The 23,713-nt window shown below is 33.3% G+C and overlaps 1 protein-coding gene and 1 long non-coding RNA gene across 5 annotated transcripts; one reads left to right on the forward strand and one right to left on the reverse strand.

Annotated features, from left to right (window-relative positions):
- Positions 1-115: 115 nt before the first annotated feature.
- LOC105424296 (uncharacterized) lies at positions 116-6,609 on the reverse strand. 2 transcript variants are annotated; one of them, XR_016138211.1, is made up of 3 exons: positions 6,418-6,609; positions 756-913; positions 116-362 (listed from the first exon to the last, which is right to left on the reverse strand). It is a non-coding gene; the product is annotated as an uncharacterized LOC105424296 (long non-coding RNA). The 2 variants fall into 2 exon arrangements; XR_967512.3 differs by having other exon boundaries at positions 116-365; positions 6,418-6,605.
- Positions 1,900-21,286, forward strand: LOC105424293 (uncharacterized). 3 transcript variants are annotated; one of them, XM_011634443.3, is made up of 8 exons: positions 1,901-2,226; positions 13,110-13,591; positions 13,675-14,263; positions 14,537-15,100; positions 16,177-16,302; positions 16,977-17,112; positions 18,532-18,697; positions 19,184-21,286. In XM_011634443.3, the coding sequence occupies exons 2-8, from the start codon at positions 13,113-13,115 to the stop codon at positions 19,275-19,277; spliced, it is 2,154 nt and encodes a 717-aa protein (XP_011632745.2). In that variant the 5' UTR covers positions 1,901-2,226; positions 13,110-13,112; the 3' UTR covers positions 19,278-21,286. The 3 variants fall into 3 exon arrangements, with proteins under 3 accessions (XP_088928197.1, XP_011632745.2, XP_088928196.1); XM_089072070.1 differs by having other exon boundaries at positions 14,537-15,091; XM_089072071.1 differs by lacking the exon at positions 19,184-21,286 and having other exon boundaries at positions 1,900-2,226; positions 16,977-17,123; positions 18,532-18,680.
- Positions 21,287-23,713: the final 2,427 nt, after the last annotated feature.

Consider the following 23,713-nt stretch of genomic DNA (forward strand, 5'->3'; position numbering starts at 1 on the left):
TACAAGATATATATATAAGATATATATATATGTTTTATAATGGATTGCAAAAGATTTATTCAGTATGCATTGTTTATATATAATCGCTGTTTATAATAATAATAAGACATCTATATTTTTTCTTAGAATTCCATTTATTGTGTTAGTTAAAAGACAACATATTTTTATCAAAATAGATTATCTATTACATACATACATTTAACCGTCTGTCTGTAACATCCAGTTGATGAGAGAAGTCAATGAACGACCGAAAGAAGGTTCATCCTTGTGTATTTTCGGTGATAATGCACTGTGTTGGCTAATCTTTGTAGCCACGTATGCATTGTCTTGCAATGGCGTAATCCATAAGCTTTAATATTCAACTGCTGCGTAAATTAAATGTAAGATAAATTATATTCATAAAGTACATTTAATTTTTATGAATTAAATTTTTATTTTTATTTAAATATACTTTCTTGGAAGTCTTGATTAATATTTGTTTCCTTCGTTATAAAAATTTTTTCAAAATTCTATGATTTTAAATAAAAGCGGAATAGAAGTGGCTTTATTTTGTCTTACATTATAAGTTGAACATTTACTGAAATTTTAAAGTATATAAATTATATTATTTGTAAATTTAAAAACATTTGGCATTGAATAGCTCTAAAATATGTAATGGTTGGTTGAAATATTTTTATGTACCATGAATCTCGATTACGCCACTGCATCTGGGGCAATAATGCTTGTTGGATCGTTGCCTTATTAGAACGTCTCACCTGATCCTCTTATCAGCAGTACTCCAGTGTATGCTCTGTAACCATGACTACAACCCTCCGCCTTCAAACTTTGTTCCCCTCCCTCCGGCAAAATGATAAGTGTGATAGGTGTACCTGGTAAGGTAAACCGATCCCTCGTCAAGGAGCTCGAAAATAACCTGGAATAAGGATAATAAATTGTGAATAATACCGAATATACTGAACAATTTTTTTCGTAATATTCATAAGTATTACGAAATATTAAATTTTCCTCTGTTTCAAGAGATTGTTTTGTAATATTTTAATTCGGATGTTAGCATTTTTCTTTTACTTAGCTGTTGCTCTGTGTTTTATTAAATTGTTTATAAGATTCGAAAAATTTACGAAATTTCACGGTGAATCTTTTTAGACGAACGCTGTTGAACGTTTTCCATGTGGAATTGTTTTACAAATTATGAACATTTTTACAAATTATGAACATAAGAAATAATTAGATCGATCTGTAACCAACATAGAGATATGTGTGTGTCTAAAATTATATTATTTATATCGTTTAATTAATTTGATTTATTATTTTTATTTTTGTTTAATAAAATCAAATATTACGAGATCGAATTTAATATAACGTTAGACCTTCAGATCTATAAATAGGCCATCTAATAAATAGATTCCCTTCACTAAATTTCACAAATATCATATAATAATTATTCTCAGATTATCCAATAATCTAAATGGAAATTTAGTATTTTAGTATTATCAAAAATTGCATTTGTAAAATATTAAAATTGTTTTACTCATTGATAAATGAATAATAATATAAATGCAAATTATATAAATGCAAATTTTCTGATTTTAGATACGCTAATATATAACCTAATTAAAGCACCTAATTAGAGTATCTATATGTAATTAGATAATATAATATAATATAAAATACTCTAATATATCAACCGCTTATCTCGATTATTCTTAAAAGATATTATTGTTATCATCATTTATAATGTGCTATGGAACCGACAAGTGCAATAACGGGCAGTTCGGAAGTACCGGTATCAACATGGCGCCCATAGAAGAGAAGTCTGAGTCGCGGTACAACACAACAGTCGCAAATAGTCGCTTTCTAATCATCATCAGTTAATATTTGACGGTTCTTGGATAAAACTGAAGCTTCGATATTACGCTACTAGGCGGCAGTTCCAACGACGACGACGACGACGACGACGACGACGACGAAGAAGAGTAGTAACGACAGGGGCCTCCTCGCTCTCCTCGTAGAAGCGCACCTGTGTCAAGCGCGCGCCGCGTGCGTGTCTCGCTCACAAACTCACTCGCGAACGCAGTAACGACGAGGAGCGAGCTCTGAGAACGTCGGAGCACGTCGTGGACGTTTTGCGTCTAGAGCAAAACCCAAGCAGTTCCAAAGAAATACATCACACAGTCGCTTTTTTCAACGCTTTTTCCACCTTCATCTTGTTCCGCCGCCGTTTGACTCGTAAGTTGGAAGCTTTACCGTTCTTTTTGCGAGCTTCGTACGATCGTACAATTTCGCGCGCTGACAGAAACCGACGGCATCGCCACCCCGCATCGTATAAGGAATCACTCGACGGATTCATTTTCAGCATGGCTGGATTTAACGATGTAATAAGCACAAATCGTCGTTACATAAATTTTGTTTTTGTTTTTAATACAGTTAACAGATAATATATGATTTGAAAACAAATTTAAGGAGACAGAATTTGAACTTTGTCATTAAAAAAAAAAATGAAAAAGCTCTCGTCTTCTCTCGCGCGTTTTCAATAATGGATGAAACGGAGCGAAATTAATTGGCGATTATTAATTTTATATTACTAACATAACTTTTAATTGATATTACTAAAATAACTTTTAATTGATATTAATATAAATTTATTGTATATACATATATGAATGCGTACACACACACACACACACACACACACACACACACACACACACACACACACACACACACACACACACACACACACACACACACACGACTACTATAATTTAATACAATTTAGCTTTCCAAAAAGATGACTGTAACTAATCGTTAAAACATAAAAAAGATATTAAGATATAATAAAATTGAACTACTTAAAACACAATTTTATTTTTAGTAGTTATAAATAAAATGTTGAAAAAAATACTCACACGGAACTCCAATCGCCATTGACCTAGGAGCAATGAATAATCTAGCGCGATTTTACCCGATCGTTGTTGAAAGAGAGAGAGAGAGAGAGAGAGAGAGAGAGAGAAACGCACGCGAGAAGAAGTTGGCAAACGAAAGCGAACATCCGTGGTAACGCGAGCAACGCCGTACACGAAAGGAACACTTGTGTTTTATGTTCGGCCCGCTTCGACACTTGTGTTTTGTACGCAGACCGCTTCTTCCTCCTCCTCATTGCGATGCGTTGAAATCTAGACACATCTTACCGGCTCGACTCATCCGTCTTTCTTTTCCTCTCTCTTTCGGGAATAGTTCGTTCTTCTTCTTCTCCTTATTTTTTTCAAGGTCTTGATCCACCATCTTGTCGATATTCGTCTGTTCTTGTACTTAAAGATGTGTCACATGTGCGTCCGAAACTCGCACGAGCGACATTACCGAATCACAAATCGTTAAAATCATGTATGAACTCATTAAAGTATACGTAATGTATCCAGTACATACGAACATGATCGAAAATATTTGCAGACCTTTGAGCACTCTCACTTCGGCATATTAATTATTTTAATGTTTAATTAATTCACGCGCGTCTGGTTTAAAAGCGAGACTCATCTCGAACACGACAATGTCCAGATTGCTCGATTGCAAAAACGTTGTCGATAATGTAAATATTAAATCGATAACTCAGAATACTTTGACGGCGCGTGTTCGCGACGGAAGATTTTGACGAAATGATGAACTTTCTTAGATAAAGATGCACGTTCACATGATACCTTCTTTATAAATTCCTTAAAATTCTATATACCAGTATTACTCATATTTAATTAAAGTTGTGCTATTTCTTGTCACTTATTGCTTTATTGTTCAAACTTTTTCACTTGCCTTCACTTGCGGTTATCGCAGGTTCAAAAGAGATGTCTCCATCGACGTTGCATCCAATTGCACTTTCGTTAAATTTCAGATTGCGAATACTTACGAGAATGTTTGTTAAGTTGTTAAGTTGTTTTATTTTACGCATATCTTCTTTCTCGGATGTTCGTTCGCGATATGCTCCATTTTCGAAAATACATAATATTGGTTTAATATATTTTTGATTTTATTTTCACCCGTAGTTCACGAACCACGCGACATTGGCATCGGTGCTCCTCGCGATGTCTGGTATGAAACTATCCATCGCCAGGAAGAAAGATATCCCCTGAGCGCAGATAATATTTTATTAATCATTAAGCACATAGCCGCCGTACATATAAGATAATGGGAATAATATCAGGCAATGACGATAATACTGTTTGTCGTGCACGTTAATTATTGGTCCTCGCATCGCGATCAACTTTTTGCGCCACACCGTCGGCGGCGATGTCTTCCTTCAATTATCGCGGCGATTTATTCGAAAGTGACAAAATTTATTTATTTTAAAGAAACTTTGCATCGAGATGTCAAGGAAACAAAAACGAAAGTGAAAATTAAGAATCTTTCGACATTTTAAATAAATAATATGAAAATCTTTGATCAAGATCAATGATAATTAAAAGAAAACAAATATTTGAAAAATATCTTTTTATGTGGATAAATGTGGAGATTTACATATATAAAATATTCTTTTGATGAAAATTTTTCTCCAATTATATGGTTTTTTTTAACATTTTTTTCTAAATTTACAATGTTGAACGCCTTGAAAAAGCTATCACTAAGCACGAAATTAAAACTCTGCCAACTCGTAGGAGATAAATCTAAAAAATATTGCAAATATTTTTATCAAAAATAAATTTAATGTATTCGACTATTGTAAATTTGAATTACTGTAAGAGAAATGAATGCACAATATGCAAAAGATATATTATAAATAGAATTATTAACACTAAGACTAATATTCTAGTATTATCAAGTATGGTTTGAGAAAAACGTGGTGGAGAAAAGTGGTTCTCTAATTTCAAATGTTATCTTTACCAATGTAAGTAATATTTTCACGGTCCTATGATATTTCATTCGAGTTGATCAAAATACAAGTATTGAAATATCAAGTTTTGATGTTGTTGTCATGCTACAGAAACAGCACCATGTGCCTCGTCTTTTCTCTTCCAAAAACAATAGTCGAATTTTAAAATTCTATCATCTTCTCAATTCTATTTCATCTTTTGGTTGAAAAATCTTTGTCTTTAGCTTCAAGCCTATTTTTGAACATTTCACGGGGAACGGGCGCACTATATTTGCGACGAAAACAATGAGCACGAAACTTGTGTTTGCACAACGCGGTCGTAGCGCGATGTTAATCCCGTCGACGTTAAAATTGAGACAGTTCTGTCTCGTTGTAAATTTCAGTAATTGCGCCGTAAAACCTTCTTCATCTTTGCACGCGTTGCGAGCATGAGGCATTGCCGTCGAGTCATTTAAACACACACCATAAAGGACTTCTATGCTCGCCATTTTGGTGCACGAACGTGCACTATGCTTGATTACGAAGCTTGATGACAAATTGCAATAAAATTTTATTAGCTTCTTAGTATTCATTAATAAGATCCGGGAACTTAGCGCTATCTTCTATATTGCGTCTTGAGAAATCTCTTTATCTATTAATCTCTCTACCTATTAATTAAACTACATTCCTGAAATGTTACTTCAAATTACAATTGTCCAATTCCGCGATATTTTATCGAAAAAGATCTACTTTTTAAACTATAAAACTTTGTAATTTATTTAACTATCAAGATACGCAACAACAATTAAAGTTGGAAAGTAATAAAACTGAGAGTTGTTTCGATATTTTCATTAAATATTAAATATTAAATTATCTTCGTACTAGTCAGGAAAGTTGTAATTAAAAAAAATATTTGATGTGATTTTAAGACACTCGACAAGTACGAGTATATCAGTATTCTTTGAATCGCACGATATCAACGAGCGAAAATAAGACATCCTTTTCACGTAGATTCTCAATGATACGGATTCTCATGTACACATGCATACACCAATCATGTACTTACACGTACCGGTACTTTTTTTCATGTACAACGATAAGGGGTTTTTATACGGCTGATAAAGAAAATGGCCTCGAGGTGTTCGTCGTTTAATGACGTAAATCCTCTTTGCTGGATTTTTTTTTTTCATTATGTCCGCGTCAGAAAGATGATCGCGTGTTATTTTCCAGGTAGACCGCTGTAATATTCTCAATACATACCATATTTCATTTCTGTCATCCGCAGGTTATAACGCTCTACATCTTTTCGTGAGAATGAACACTCATTCACGTTTTATGTATACTCATGTGAATTATCTCACTTTGATCATACATCTGTAAACTTTACCATCATACATCAAGTAGATTAAATGAAAATCTAGATGGAAAATTTATTCTGGGTTATTATTCACTAACGTTAGATCACACTTGAAAAATTTCCTTTAAACAAGACAAGAAATAAGCACGAAGTTAGATCGACCTTCTTCGTTACATTTTTCTTAGGTTACACTTGTTCACGATAATTGATTTTCGACGCAATATACCTCAGGTCAAGGGTACGTTTACCGGTCCATGTTCCCATAAATCCCTCGGGGATTCACAAAAGATTTACTCGGGGATTTACCCATCGACTGGCACGGCGGAGGAGAATAGGAGCGGCCCTACGCGCTTCTGGCGAATCCGACGACTGAAATTATCATTTTAGCTGATATACTAGCTAATGTAAGGATGCAGTTTTATCTCTTATTATCATGGGAAACGAGATAAATCGCGATAGTGCCGTTTATTTTGACAACGTGGCGGCACACGCACCTCCCCATCGACGATGTACAGCGTGACGCTACGCTTTGTGTATCGTATCGGTCCTAGTATCTTCAGGTGATCTCATATCATTACCTTCAACTTCTACTACCTTCATCTTTTACTTCATCTATCTATCTTGTCTGTCTATTGCTTGCTAGTATAACTAGGAATTTAACCTAAGGATTGAAATAATGAATAAGACAAAAGATTGCTGTGCGGTGAAGAATTAAACTTAAATCATACACACACACACACACACACACACACACACACGCACGCACACGCACGCACACACACACACACACACACACACACACACACACACACACACACACACACACACACACACACACACCTCCCTTCCCCCCACACACACACAAAGGAATTGTATATAAAAAGGCTTTTTAATTATACTCTGATTGTCTCTATGTTTATTTCATGTCGCTAAATGGCAAATTATTAAATTATTTAATCTTTTGTCAACGTTAACTAATTAAAAATTTTAATTTTTTAAAAGTAAATTGAGATTGGAAAAGAATTTGGAGAATTAAAAATTAATAAATAAATATACATAAATAGAAATTATATAAAATTTGAATAAAAAAATATAGATGTTGAAAATTACATATAAAATAATTTAGAAATCATTTTGCTTTGTATTAGAAGAGAATCCTAATTTTTATTTGATTGTGTGTGTGTGTGTGTGTGTGTGTGTGTGTGAATACATTTAAACATCAGCTTAAGTTTCGTAATATAATTTTTATTTTTTAGAGTTTATTTAATAGTTTATTTAGTATCAATGTTCGTCAGAATTTGATTGTGCGTCATTATGTCGTCGTTGAGAAATCTTTCGTGCAATTATACATCACGCGTCGCAGTTACTTCTTGTTTGCCGAGAATGTATTGTTTGCTTACTCCGCGGCATAACACGATTGTAAAATTGAACGATCGCCAAACTTCGCCCATTAAAGCTTTGTGTGCAGGTGATTTAACGTAACTGCAAAGTTAATCCACCTCAATGCGTTTCCGTGAATTTATATCGAGGTGTTGCTTCGTCAAAGTATCGAGGAAAAAAGAAGGATCAAATTTTACGGTTCTGTCGAAAACGTATTACATTTGTAATCATTTTTATTATCACTGCTTTATAGAAAGCGATAATTTTCATGGCTAATAATTTTGTTTGATTAATATATTTGTTGCTCAATGTATATGTACATATACATGTGTAAAAATCGAAAAATATGAAAAAGAAGGAGAAAATAGATTATATCATTAATTTACAATTTTTTTTTTATAAAGAATTAAACGCACACAAATTTATTAAAATCTTAAAATTTATTCTTTAATTCTTAGCATTTCCCATAATTTTAATTTTTAATAAAATTATATAATGTAAAATCAAAATTTATTAGTGTAATGATATACTTGAATAATGATTATAAGTATAAATACACTTAATATAAAATTTCCGATTTCAGATATATTTATTAACATATGTTTGTATTATATAATTTTACAATGAACATAAATTTCCAAATTTTTTTCTTGGCATTATATACCTTTTGCTACGGTAGATATCTCATGATGTAATTAGTGTAATAATTAAATTATGAAAAATTAACAGAGCTATGATTCCCCAGTGCCATGAAACTTTCATGTGTTATAATCTTCTTTTCTTTTTTGTCGTGGCTCATAATAGTGCTCTTATCAGTGGAATATTGTTTCAAGAGGAAACCTGTGATGTATGTGTACGTGTGAGTGTGCTCTTGATTTCTATCGGACGAGCGCGCTTACTGGTATCGTCGCGATCGCAGGTAGAAATATCCGATAGCGTCACGTACGCCATTCCAGACAATTCCACGCGTTCAAAGGTTCGACCCAAAAATATATATCTGTTTCCCTCTTGAATCGCAATTTCGAGAAATCCTTCCGTAGCTCGTTCTAATCGATAAATTTATGACGGCAAAGATGTTCCTTTATCTTGATTGTCTCTCGTCAACATCGCGTTATTAATTTATTTGACTTGTGTAGAAAATATTAATTACATATCGCTTAATTTTGGCAAATAATAGGGAAAATTGAAAATTATTCGAGAAAATTAAATATTGCATTTTGTAAAATTGCCTTATATTGTAATTTAAAGTTATTTTATTTTATGTCTTGTTATCAATAAACCTTTCTTCTTTAGTCTTGAAATTTAGTTTCTAAATAGTCATAGATGTAAGCGAAATAGATTAGTTTAGCTGCGGGAAGTTAAAATCTTAATAGATTTTAAAACTAATGTTTTATGTGTCATAATTTTTCTTGATCATCAAAAATTGTGACGGTTTCGTTGTCGATGACGTTTCGTTTGCAGAAGTGAATCAGGATGACGGTGACGCAAGCAATAGTCAGTATCTTAAGATGACTCTTTCATGTATATATTGTTCATATGAAATATAATTAAAGTTACTATTTTTTCTTCTTTTCTACTTCGAGATTGGGTAACGATTACTTAATGGTTAATGATTCAATCATGTTTATGTTTACACTGAGAAAAAAATGCTGTTGAATCAACAGCATAGTCTAATTAAAAATAATTTTGTTAATTCAATGACATTATTAATGAAACGGTATATCATGCTCTTGTTTTAATAATCAAGATCTTCGTTTCATTAATAATATCATTGAATTAACAGAATTATTTTCAAATAAACTAACTGCTGTTGATTCAACAACATTTTTTTCTCAGTGTATGATTTAATCGTTATTTAACTCATGTTAAGATACGCACAGATTTATCGTATTAATATAATTTCACTATTATTATTAGCGTAATAACTAAACGAAATTAAATAATTTCGTACAGTTGATGCATTTTTTATTTATTACGAAAAAAATGTAAACTTTTTTATTTATTATGAAAAGAATGTAAACTTTGAAAATTTTTTTATATGATAGTCCTAATTTCAGAAATGCAAAATTTATTATAAATATTATTAAAATATGTAATATTCAATATTGGAAAGTTATGAAAATAAAAAGTTTTACATTTTCCTTAATTAATTTTAAATATGATTTCAAAATTTATAACTATAACACAATTTATTAGATTTTGGACAATTTGTGCATAATTTATATTCACATGCAATTAGAATTTATTCATATAAAACTACAGATATGAGTATTATGAATAATATAATTTGCACCCTCCAATGTGTTCAATTTTCGGTCCAGGACAAATATTTGCCAATTTTACATTCTGTTCTATTAAAATGAGATAATACTACGAATTTGCTGTAGCGATCCCTTTTTCTAACTGGTCAGTGTACGCGGAATGAATCATCATCCCCCTACGGATTAAGCTGTCGCCTACAAAATGGCGATGCAAGGCATTAGCAACGATGGCCGACGATGACGACAAGATCTCGTGGACATGTTTCGTTCCCTCGTCGTCCCTCGTTATCTCTCGCTCGCTGCTTCACTTTATCAGTGAGCAAACAAACGTCGTCCCTCTGCCCGAACCTTTTTCCCCCCCGGACCTTACTGCGTGTAATTTGCCCAATCCGACTGGACAGAATAACGAACGTAGAGTCTTGTTGAGCTTTACCATGATATCTGACCTGTATCTGTACAATACAAACACTGTCTATATAAACTGACAAGGGATTGCGTAAAAGAAATTTATGACAAAATACTTTCGAAATACCATGGAAAATATTATTTTACAAATGGGAAATGTCATCAAATTACTGGTACTTCATTCAAATTTGATGACTTAGTGAGCTAATGAAAAAACTTAAACTTATTATTAACAAAACAAATTTGCTTGTTTTAGATACAGTTTAAGGTAAGATTAGTTTAGGTGTCAGGTAGAAAAGAAAAGAGAAGAAGAAAATGAGATCTTATACTATAATCCTATGCTAGGTTTTTTGCGCCAAGCCACGTACTGTAAAAGGCGAGAAGCACGATCGATTTTTGTGGCAATAGCAACATGTGAGAGTAGACACGGAGAATCTCACAATCGGCTGGCCAATGAGACGCGAGGGCCCGCCCAATCGGTCGCTCCCGCTGCTGTTGATGTCCATCTAAATTGTCTGCTGCATGTTCCTCATGCAGCTCCTTTCTTTTTCTCTCTTATTCTCACTCACTCGCTCACTCCACTCACTTTGTCACTCTCTCACCCATCTCGTTTTCTTCGTCGCTCGTCGATGACGAATGCAACAACAAGGAGAACGCATCGCCTCGTTTGGCACCAAGTAGTAGAGATTCACCGACGGAGCTTTGCTACGATTCCACCTCTTTCCTTTCCACCTTCTCTCTCTTTGTGGGACATCACGGTGAGTCGTCTCTCTCGTCGTCAGTTGTAAAACGCTTCCCGCCGACGAAGCGTCTCTCTTTCGAGTGTTCTCTCAAATTTCATCATTTATTTCGTGAATATTTCCGAGCGCACGCGCTGTGTTTACCTGATACATAAGCTATAAGCTTATAGTTCTAAAGTGCGTTTGGTGCGTCGTAATTTCAGGGTTAAAAAATAGGGAAAAGCGCGACACGAGACTCAAATGCGACATACGGCAAACGAGGTACCAATAAGTATATCTTTGACACGAATGAAACATGAATAAATATAGAATAGACTGAATGATTTTGTGTCATAATGTACGATTTCAGGAATTCATTTCATAAAATTATTATAGGTTTGCATTAGATTAATTTTGTTAATGAATACATTAATATTGTTACAGGTTTTACTCAAAACTTCTTTATAAGATCTTTCTAAGTTCTTTATATAAACTTGTTATATTTGCCGTATAATATTACTAATAAATTGAGCACAAGTTTTAGCAATTTTGTTTAAGATCAAAGTCTGAAACAATTTTTGACGATTTATTTATATTTGTCGATTAATTATGAAATGCAATCTTAACAGATACATTAGATTCTCTTCACTTTTCACGTTTTCTGAAATAACGGCTATATAGCTCGTAACATCGTGTTCTTTAACATTCAAGTATATTAAAGAGTTAAAATAGACACATTTATTAATTCTAAATTCTAATGATGCACGTAAAATTATCATTGCATAGTAAATACTTCCTTAATTACTTTATTTAAGTTTGCCAAGAAATAATCAACCTTTTTCTTATTCACCATCACCATTTACGTCACTCATCACCGTCGTATTACGATTTGATTTAACGTTCACGACTTCGAAGTTTGCGAGATCGTCACTGTCGAGATATAGCGGAAGTCGCGTGAGGCCTTTGCCAAAGAAAGAGAGCCGTCGCGTGCTCTCGCGCCGGAAGTCGAAACTTGACATTGCCGAGCGGAAGTGTGACGCAGGACAAACAGTGCCTCTCGCATTTTTTCCCGAGACGGACGAGGTGTGTCTCTGGTCCTTTCCCTCCTCCTCCACCCTCTTCACTAAACCCGTCGTGTGTATTCTCGCCCGCGAGCCGAAACAGTCGCGTGCCTCGAGGATTCCCCCGAAAGAATGACTAATTGAGTCCGCAGGACCGTTAGTCTTCATCCTGTTGATTGACAAACAAATTATGTAGAACTTAACTTAATTTAATAAATAAATATCTGGAGATGTGTTTAATATTATTATAAGTCATTGGTATTCGTTTTTAATTCTAATATAGAATCTCAAATTCATCTTATTATATTATTGTAAAATCTGAATAACGAAATAAAATAATATATAATTGAATATATTGAATTTGTTAGCTATGTACATTAGTTATTATTATTTATTATAGTTATTATTTAATTATCATATTATTTATACTTACTCTTTGAAGAAATATTCCTTTTCTTAAAAAAATAAATTTGTTTTTACAAGAGCAGAAAATATACTATATATTAAATATATATTAAATCAGCGACTTTCTTAACTGCGATTCACCTACAAAAGTGTTACTTCTCCGGAACGGAAGTTACCGGCGAGAGCAAAAGTTTTCACGCGATCGCCGACCTAGACACCGATCTCATCTGTTATCCGGTTGAAAATCCGGCAACTCGTATAACTTTACTTGTACCGTTTCGTTATCGCGACGATAACGCTATTCTGATGTCTTCACGCGGGAACTTTGCACGTGGTCGCATCTCTCCTTGTCATTAATATCTATATTATTACATTGTTAAAAAAAGTTAGGTTGAAAGTTGAAAGACTTTTGCATTTATCTTTTCGATAAGTTATCCGCAATAAACGTAATAAGTAATAAGTATATTAAAGATAAGATATTCTTAATTATCCTTGGTATGAGGAGAATGTAAAAGAGAAATTTTTTTTGGACAAAATTTTTTCCGTATAGAGATTTAAAGGAGAATAAAAATAAAGATATTTCATTGATATGAGGCATCGAAGAAATTTGGAGCCATAATTGGACGTGTATACATGAGATTAGATAATTATATTGCTTCTATAAAATAGAACTTCCACTTTATTTAGGATATGATAAAAGAGCCGTTGGTAAAGCAGGAGATCAAGATGGAATGGGACGGTCATCGCACGGATGATAATTCACCACAAATTTCTGGAACGGAAGATCAGACAATCGGGAGTCCTCAAAGCGTAATAACGACCAGAAGACATGTGAGAACGATTACAACCGCTGGTCATATAACCGAAGGAATTGCCGAAATCGAACCGGAATCGCCAGATTCCAATTCAGTTACCGGAAATCTTCATCGAGGACTTCAACAAAGAAATGAACATGAACAATCTCACCAGCGTAATTTCCAAGAGGAACAGCAACGAGCTCATCAAACGCAGCATTATGTACAGATTTCCCATACAGGTAACGAGGATCAGCAACGATCGACGGATCAGCAACGTGTCGTTTATGCCACCAGCAGCGGGCAGGAAGTTCAGGTCGAAGTTTCCGAAACCCCCGAGGCTACTATCACGCTTACAGTCAAGGAACCGCCCAGGTAAGAATAATGAAAAGTTGATAGTTGAAGTTTTACTGATCGAGAAAATTGTGCCTAAACGATGACTTCTGTCACGTATGAAGATACGAGACACCCGCACCAGATAGAACGGAAGTAGACCGCATGTATGCTTATTCCGACGGTCACGATGTCCGAAGGGAGAACCATGTGATCACCGTACAAGTACCCGATCATCGACGAACCCAACAAACAGGGCACCAGAGATTCAGCCCTCATGAGAGTCATCAGACATCCGGTACGAGATATCAGACGTCGCCAGTTTTGAACACAACAGAGGATTATGACACTTCAACGATCGTTACGCAATCAGGATCTACGGTCCATCTCGGATCACCGGCACCGCCGTATTCACCGCCGATCGATGGTATACGTCCTGGCCAACAACAACAACTCGTAGCAACGAGTTACGCTGACGGTGTCGTCAAGTACGACACCGAGGCCGCGGCCGCCGCCGCGGAAACTATCAAAAATCCCAACACGTACACCACACTGGAAACAGTCGCTATTCCACCCACGCAAACCGTCCAATACACACAATACTTGTCGGGTAGCGAGACTTTTCAACAGGCGCCGACGTATAGCTATGCCAAACCGGGAGATTCTATGATCTTGACGTATCCACCAGCGCAACTTAGCTCAAGAGTTACCGAGGTATCAATTTTATTTAAAAAATTTGTATTATTGCGCCTAGCTTTTCCTTCATTTTTCAATTTCAAAGAAACATATAAAATCTATATTCTAAAATTGTGTAGCAGTTTGCGAGTTATCATCGTGTCATTGATATAATAGAATATTAACAATGGTTCACGACACGAAATGGCAACCAGCAGATCAACAATTACATAGAATTTTGAAAAAAGAAGTATCCGCGAAAACGTTAAAGGATAATATACAATAATGAAATTTACATTCTTGATTCAACAGGTAGAATCACCCGGCAGCGCGTATATGAAGGGCGATCCTACGTTAACGTCGTCCTTGGCCGCTCGAGCGGTTCCATTGCATTATGAGCAGCCTGGTTCACCGGGTTCTCAAGTGACCCTGTACAGCACAGGTGCGACATCGTATCAATATGTAAAGCCTCCCTCGGGTGATCCTTACTGGCCGGCCGGCAACACCCCCTCGCCACCGACTTTGGAGTACGTTCAAAGCTATCCGAGCATTACCGCGATTTCCGTAAGCGACACCACCAACGTGCAGCTATATGCCGGCGGTGCGTACAGCGTTTCCGCGAGCGGGAACGGACCGCCCGGTGGATGGACCACTCTTCCGATTCCTGGTACCGACGAGGCATTCGACGGAACGGTCATAGCGCCGGAACCCAAAGAATGTGTTAACTGCGCAGCTAGTATGACGCCATTATGGAGAAGGGACGGCACCGGACATTATCTTTGCAATGCTTGCGGTCTCTATAACAAGATGAACGGCGTCAACAGGCCACCCATGAGATGTCCTAAACCGAAACAGTCGGTTGCACCGGTAAACATTGTGCGAATCATGTGTGATTACTATAATAATTATATAATCTACCGAATATTAATATTTTTATACGCACGGATAATTTAAAAAAAAGCTGCTTTAAAAGCAGGAAAGCAACGTAACATTTGGATTCCAATTATCTAATTATGCATATTTTTTATGCATCTTTTTTAATTTTACACAGTTTACAGTTTTATATTTTATATTTTTTAACAGTTTGTAATAGTTTGTAATAGTTGCTAATAGTAGTATAGACATTACAATAAGTTACAATTATTATAATTAATTGCAACTTGAATAACACAATTTTTAAACTGCACTTTATTTAACTTGGTAATTTTTAGTTTCTGGAGCTGTCTGCAGATGAATTTTCGTCTTTTTCTTCTTTATTTTCTAAATGGTTTTTAATATAAAAATTCTTATACTGAATAATGTTATGTTTCGTATACATTGAAAAGTGATAATAGTAAAATGCAGTTTATTATTCTCACATTCAAATGCCGAGTCTGAAATTCGTTTGACCATTGCTAAAATGAGGCCACTGATATTTGCCCTGATAAATTTCTCACTCATAAAGCGTACATCGTTTCGATATTAAGTAACATTCTCGCGGCCTTTGCCTCTCTTTTCTCTCTCTTTTCTATCCCTCTCCCCCTCTCTCCAGTCTCCCCGTTTTCCTCTACCACCAAAGACGGAGAGAAGAGGAACTTATCTTGAGCAAATAATCACTACGGGACTCATTGGCGGCTGTTTGCTCTATTTTTCTTTCTCTGTGAGCACTCCCATTTCGTTGTCTCGATAGTTCAAATATTCCCCGTTTCTCGACGGCGACGCAACATTTTATGTCGTCATCGATTGTCGAAATCGACGAAATACTCTCTCATAAGTTCTATTTATGCACGTAAATCCGTGCGTACGTAATTTTTAACTATTCGAGTCAACTAAACTAAAGAAATGCATTATTCGCGAAATATAAGATTTAATTACTTCTACCATACTATATACACAATACATTTATTTATGCGAATTTATTGCATTATTTTGATATACATATATTAATATGAAAAATGCGGTTTGCGTTGCAGGCTAACGTACGGAGGACAGGAGTACAATGTGCAAATTGTAACACGAGCAACACAACTCTCTGGAGACGAAACAACAATGGTGAACCAGTATGCAATGCATGCGGTCTTTATTTCAAGCTGCACAATGTAAGTTTTAAAATTATATGATTATCTCTAATTTTATAGTTTATTTGATTACTGCATTTACTTTATTTAAATAAATTTTGTCAATTCTTTCTAATATTATTACAAATAATGGCAAAAAGAAATAATAATAATAAGAAATAATAATGACCCAAGATATTATTGATTATTTAAAGAAGTAATTAACAGAATAAAATTTCCTTCTATCGTTTCCGAGTAATATTCTAAGAATTAGATCGATGCGTTCTATTTTCGCGCGATATAAAAACACTAAGAAGGCAATGGAGAAAATTCTTTTTAATTAACATTAATCTTACTGCGAACTGGACGGCTCGTCGTTATCAGTTTTTTTGTGATTGCTAGCTACGATAACGATGACTTGATTGTTTTTACACCCGTGAGACGACCCCGTCTCGATGTTGAAGAGAGGCGCAGATTATCGCGTAGATCTGTGCAAACGATCATGACAACAAATTTAATTAAAACAAAGATCGATGCGCGACTATACCGAGATTCGAAAGATGCTCGTTTTGTTTGCCTCTTTTTTTGCTTTAATCGTAAAGTGAAAGCTCTAAAATACGAGCTATCATTTTATCCTTTAATCAATGAAAAATTATTAAAAATAAATAATAATTTTAAAAAATTTCTTATATGCATAATTAAATTTATACGAGCAGGTGAATAGACCTCTAAGCATGAAAAAGGAAGGAATACAGACGCGGAAGAGGAAACCGAAGAATCATTCAAACATTACCGGAAATCTACCTGGACCCAGTGGTATCCATAAGACCGAGATCAAGTCCAGTCTACTTGGTGAGTCTTCGGTGAGCAAGTCTATTATAATTTATTTTCACTAACATCTTTCATTAATTTTCATTTTAATAACTATATGGGGTATACGCGCATTTTGAAATAATAATTTACCAAAATTTTTTAATTGACGATAGTGCTCTATATATTTTTATTTTTACGAATATTGAGCATTTAGCTAATTAAATTGGGTGTACCTACAGGTATAGGGATGAAAAAGATGTCCTCATTATTTGCATACTGAATTAAAATTAACTGTGATATACATTGCGTGTGAATTACATTAACGTCTTATCATTTAAATACTTATAAAAAACACGATCGTTAGAGATATAATATTTTACAATTATTTATATATTTACGTTATATTATGTTTAAAATGTTCAATTTAAATTTGGGAATAACATTTATTTTTGTCGATGTGTAAATAATAACTAACTGGTCTTTTTTACGTACAAATATTCTTCGTGGAACGGTTAACCAATAATTCCCGTCCCCGTCCATCGTCAATCGCGATGGCCGACTAAACATACGATCGCGTGTACATGTGACAATATGAAGGAGGGTCGGGGAAGTTCCGACGAGAGCACATAACAACCGATAATGCTTCGGATTGGTCAGAGCTCGGGATGTACTCTGATAGCGACTAACACATACTTTTCATCGATGGGGGATTAACCCGAAGCATACGCAGGCATTGAGATATGGGGGAATCATGGGACGTTACCTTAGGCACATCGATATAATTTAACACGTCAGATTATACAAAATTGAAAAATCGTATAATTGATCAGCATAATTAATGCAAAATTCTAGAAAGCTATATTTGCAATTGACAAAAAATTAATAAATATATCCTCTATTGTAATAAAGTTTTTTTATTTTTAGTGATATGAAACTGTTACATTTTATTTCTAATTAATGTGATTGTCAGATTGGCATTGTCAAATTTAGACTATTTCTTCAGTTTTGCGAATCTATACGAAAATAGTTGATAATGCTTTGTAAAATTTTTTATTTGAATTACATGCGCTTATTTTTTTTTTTTTTAATTCACGCTGTGGCCTTAGGGCATTTTTTATGAATGTGAAAATAAAAATTTAATATCAATTAATTGTACAAGCAGGAATCTTTATTATAATAAAAATCCCAGCTAATCGTTTTCATAAATTGCTTGATAATCTATTGTAAAGCTTAAATACTTGAAATTGAAAAAGGCATAAGAAAAAGAAACAAATTTATTATTAGGAATATGCAAATATAAATGTATCGTAATATCATGAGATCTTCAAATACCATTTATATGTGTCGTTTGTCAAAAAAGTTAAGAATAATGCAAGAGCATGATCAACGCATGATCAACGGGAAATGTGGCGAGCAGAGTAATCGTGACCGATATCGTCTTTTTTATTAATGTTACAGTGGACTCGTTGCAGTTGAACATGTACGCAAGCGGGGGTGGGGGTGGTGGAGGGGTCGACGAGCATTGTCTTCCTGTAGGTACACCAACTGGGGCACAATTAGGGCATGCACACTCGCCCCTCGCATTACCTACCGCCGCCGTGTTGAATCGCCAAACTACCCTTACGTAAGTCACGAATCATCTCATGTATATCACAACAAATTTATGCATATCCTGACACTTTTTATATGATAGACTATCTTTATTAAACTAATTACTTATTAAAATTAAAATAAAATAAAATTGAAGAAATTTCCAACAGAGAAGAAAGAAAAATAAATAAAAATATAATATTTTTGAGGTATTTTAATGCTAACATTGTTCGTTTACTTTAATGTTGTTAAAAAAAAATGATTTATAATTTGATAAAAAACATCATGAAAGGATTGATAATAATATTCCAAGATACAACATACGTTTTTAAAAATTGAGATATACAAATAATTTAAAAGGATTTAAATATTATTATTAGATTATATTCTTTCTTTATTAAAATATAGTTATTTTCTTTATAAATACAAAAATAATGATATATTAAATGAGAAAAATTTAAACCTATTTTATAACAAGATAATTAATTTAATTTAATAGATCAGTCTTCTTGTGTTTTAGCGTACCACCACTAGAACCAATCACTAGTCAATCCAGCAGCGACATCGCTTCGGTTATAACGTCAACTACGACGACTCATGCTGAGAAATCGTAAATACCATCTATTCTATAGTCTGTAGAAATTCTGTACACACTTGCCGACTGTAGCTATAGTGAGAACGCGTACCGATTTTATTATTATATAGTTTTGACATCGAAAAGTACACATCGATTATCATCAGAAACGCTATCATCCTAACTACAAACAGATGAAATTATTAAATTTTATATAAAGAAAGAAATAACATATGTAATATAAAGATATTCAAATATATTTGAATATTTAGTAGTAAAGAAAGGTATCTGATATTCATTAATCTGATACAAAAAATATAATTTGATGTTGCATCAATATGAATCGAAAAAAGCTATTTTAACATTAATGTTTAATTATTGTGAATTTTTCAGATTAGAAGGTTTTAGAAAACGGTTTTTTAAAATACGTTCCTATCACTTGTGTATTTATATTTATTATTAGATATTAATTTTATCTAAGCTCTTTATTTCAGCTCTTGAGGATTACGAAGCGTGATGCATTATAACCGATGTATTAGTCTATTTTTTTCTTTATGCTTCGTTTTGTCATGTTGATTTTTGCAAAATATTTGAAATGCTATGCCTATTTCTTAGGCCTATTTCATAGTCCGTTCTTATATTTAAGATTTTAAGTCAGGCTCAGGTTGTCTTAAGATCCTGCTTACCAATAAAATTTCCGTATTACATCTTGAATTTATGCTTAAAATGAACTTAAATATAAGAACTGACTATGAATACCGGCCTTAGAGTCGATATAATATTGGTAATGCTTTCTAATATGATTTTTTCCGTGTATTCCTGCATTACCGATATTACAATCTACTATGTCGCAGAAAATGCCTGAACCGATGCGCTCCCTACCAGAAAAAGCGGAGAAGGGGAGAAAAAAGAAGATTACTGTGTTATGTCAAAAAAAAAAGAATAAATAAATAAAAAGTAAAAAAAATAAAAATCATTAATTCTATCTTAAGTACTTTAAAGTTTAACTTTTGATTTAAAATTTTTTTTTATTTTCTGGATACACATCGTAAAAAATCATCTTACTCTTTTAACAAATATATTTTTCATTATAACTTTTTTTTATTCCATTTTTTTAAGTAATGCGACATAGTGAAGCATTTTGAATAATTAAGTTATATTTATCGTGCCATTTGTACTTAATATGCACATCTGATCTATTGAATTTTGTAAATATGCATTTATGCCGCGTGATCCAAAGAAATATATATGTATACCTAAATGTGTATTATATTTATATATATATATATACGTGTATAGATGTATATTTTATTTTTTCCCCAAAGAGTAATATATAATATAAATACATACATTTATAAATACAGACATATTTTATGAATGATTCTCTTTAAGATGATAAAAAATTAGATAAGATTCAAGCCCTTTGAAGAACAATTTTTATATTGTATATAATTACAATTATGCAAACATATCTCATCGCAACGCCATTGAGAAATTGTGAATTACAAACTAAATGCTTGAATCATAAATTATATATGTAGGCATAATAGTAAATTCTTTAATTTCCAATTTTCTTATTGTTTCTTTTGAAACTTGAGTATTATAATTATAAATAGATTGTACTTGTTTAATCAGAGATGTCGAGACATTTCTGATTATAAAAGTACAATCTGTTTATAATTATACAGTGTGATGACACAAGATTGTCGTGTGAATGTCTGTTCGGTAGCGTATAATAGTATTCTTTTGTTAAAGGATTTTCGCAAAGATAACGCTTGTCTAAATTGATACCTACCTAGTAATGTACCTAGTAATGTAATTTAATAATTAACGCTTAACTTTAATATTAATTAATTAATATAATATATTAAGGCTAGCTAATTAATTTATTTGATTAGCATTCTATATATGTATAGCTATGCTCCATCGCGAATATATGCAAAGAACGATTTAGTTGCGATCAAATCGCAACTATATTTTATTATATATATATTAATAACTTGTGCATTATACATATATAATAAATAAGTATAAGTGACAGTGTACAAATTCATTATCATTTATCAAATTATACCATTTCGTTTTTTTTATATCAAAATGATTTATTTATTACTTTAAGTAATACACATATATCATAATCTAGTTATGATAAAAAATTATAAATCTACTATTTACTCTACTTAAATTTGAATAGATGGAATAATTGAAAAATATCTTTTATTTTATTATATATATATATATATACATGCAAGTACAGCTTGATTATGCCAAACAATTATGCCAAACAAAATCCAATATTTTTAGTACATGTGTACAGCAGAGACTGTAAAAATTGCAAATAGGAAAGAGAGGACAGATACAAGAAGAAAGAATGTAAAAAGACAGAGATAGAGAAAAAGAGAAAGAGAGTTCGATGAAGGTAGAAAGCTGGACCACAGGCAGAATGTGACAGGCGAAGAAAACGAGAGAGGCGACAAAAGAGAAAAGGAGGCAAGAGTCCATCAGCTAAAGACCGGCTATCGTGCCGGCTAAGGGCTATTCCATGTTAGCTGTTCTCTCTGAGCTCCTTTTTTTCCACCTCTTTATTCCTCTCTGGAGCTTTTTATACTGTAACGCAAACGTGGCGCCGCCCTCGAGAATCCCTTCCCCGTCGTTGATCCACCGAAAGCATCTCTCTGCCGTTCGTGACTCTTTTGATCTGTCCTTTTTCTATTAAGAAGAAAGGTTCTCTGCTCTGGTCTTTTCTTCACTCCCGCGGTTTTCTCCGTATTTTTATAGTGTAATTTATTCTTTTTGGTATTTTGTTGCGCCATAAAGTTCCACGAAATTCGGCAAAATGAATCGAGTGGGAAATGGCAATTTATTGTTGATAGCGATTTGTGAACGGGAAGGAGATATCCTTTCGTCTAGGATGGGCTTGATAATTGCGATCGAATCATCACAAGCGAATCTTATTATTTCAATCATTCGTGACATAAGGTGACGTGAAGGTAAAATTATGAGAAATGGAATGATAAAATTGAAAATATGATTTTTAATATTTCAGAAGAATCGAAAGCTTTGAAGAAAAATAACCAAATTATATAATTTTTTCTACAAGGTTTTTTTTGCTATAGATATAATTTTGCTATAGATACAACCGTAGATATCACGGTATTAAAAGTGAAAAAATTTCATGAAAATATTGCTGGCTAAACATGAAAAATCTTTATCGCGGCGTAGTGAAGAGCAAGATTAGATACTCTATAGACGTTCGCTTAGTAGCGTGCGAAGCAGAACGAAAACATATTTATTAGAAATAAATGCTGTACAATAAAATGAGAATATTTCCGTCAAGGATAAGTCAAGTGGTCGATAAAGTACCGATGATTGAATCACAAACATTGGCGATGATAGCTGATGATGGAACGACGGAAGCGGTTGGTATTTTTCGAAAACGCAGATGTAAATTTTTCTTAGACGACACGATTATTTCGATTTAATGCATTTCTTGTCATCATTGTAGCGAATGAGTATATTTTAAATATGCAGTTACATTGATTATTTTTTGTCGCAATTATCGAAATAATCTACTTGAAATACAAGGTGCTTGAAGAAATTTGCTTGTGTTTGAGTTAACTGATAGATGTCTTAAAATTGTGATTATTAATATTAATAATTAATCAGTTAATGATGACGATGTATATTTTGTCTAATCTAATATCGATGTTACTTTGAATATTGGATTTGAAATTGTACGAGAATAATAATAAATTGGGAAAATGGGGAGAGAAATGAGGAGAATATACACAATTCTTCTTATTTTATGATAAAATTTTTATGATTTTAAATTACAAAACAGAAAACACAATTATAAAAATTGATAAATTAATTTTCTAAAATAGGTTATTGTATCGTTTCCTTTTATTTAATCATTTAATTTAATCATTTATAAAAGTATTAATTCATCGTGGCAGCAACTTGATAGTATTATTATTAAACGCTAAACGGTAAACTGTTGCATACTGTTGCAATATCGAAACGGATAAGACACCTTCCAAGAAATGCGCGATGAAATGCGAATCGTGGCAGGCGGCTTAATGTACCGATGAGATATCGCCGATCGAGACTAAAATATCTCAATGCAGTATGATACTGATACCGTGAGTTGCATTTGCAGACACATTGCAGTGACAACAGTCAGCGAAGTGAGTAACACCTTTTCTGCTTCAAACACTGAAGTGATAACGCTCGAATCCATTGGATCCCATTCTCTTTCTCATTTGTTCATTATTTGAATAAAGTTCTAAAAAAATTGTTTTATAATCAAGAAATACTCCGTACACTAATATTAAGATTTGCAACAAGGTATGATAAACATATAAACTTTTCCATATAGAAATCTTGAAATAAAAAGAAATATTTATAAAAAAATATACTTTTGATGTTAAAAGCAGCACACAAGAAGGTGAAAACTAAAAACTTTGTAACATATTA

This window comes from Pogonomyrmex barbatus, unplaced genomic scaffold (assembly GCF_055798465.1).
Source record: "Pogonomyrmex barbatus isolate J1 unplaced genomic scaffold, ASM5579846v1 scaffold13, whole genome shotgun sequence".
Lineage (NCBI taxonomy): Eukaryota > Metazoa > Arthropoda > Insecta > Hymenoptera > Formicidae > Pogonomyrmex > Pogonomyrmex barbatus.

Bases quoted from the DNA above. Each gene is read 5' to 3' on its own strand.
- LOC105424293 (XM_011634443.3), top strand. From the start codon at position 13,113: ATGATAAAAGAGCCGTTGGTAAAGCAGGAGATCAAGATGGAATGGGAC. The intron at 14,264-14,536 runs GTATCAATTTTA...TTGATTCAACAG, and splicing joins TTAGCTCAAGAGTTACCGAG to GTAGAATCACCCGGCAGCGC. The intron at 15,101-16,176 runs GTGCGAATCATG...TTTGCGTTGCAG, and splicing joins CGGTTGCACCGGTAAACATT to GCTAACGTACGGAGGACAGG.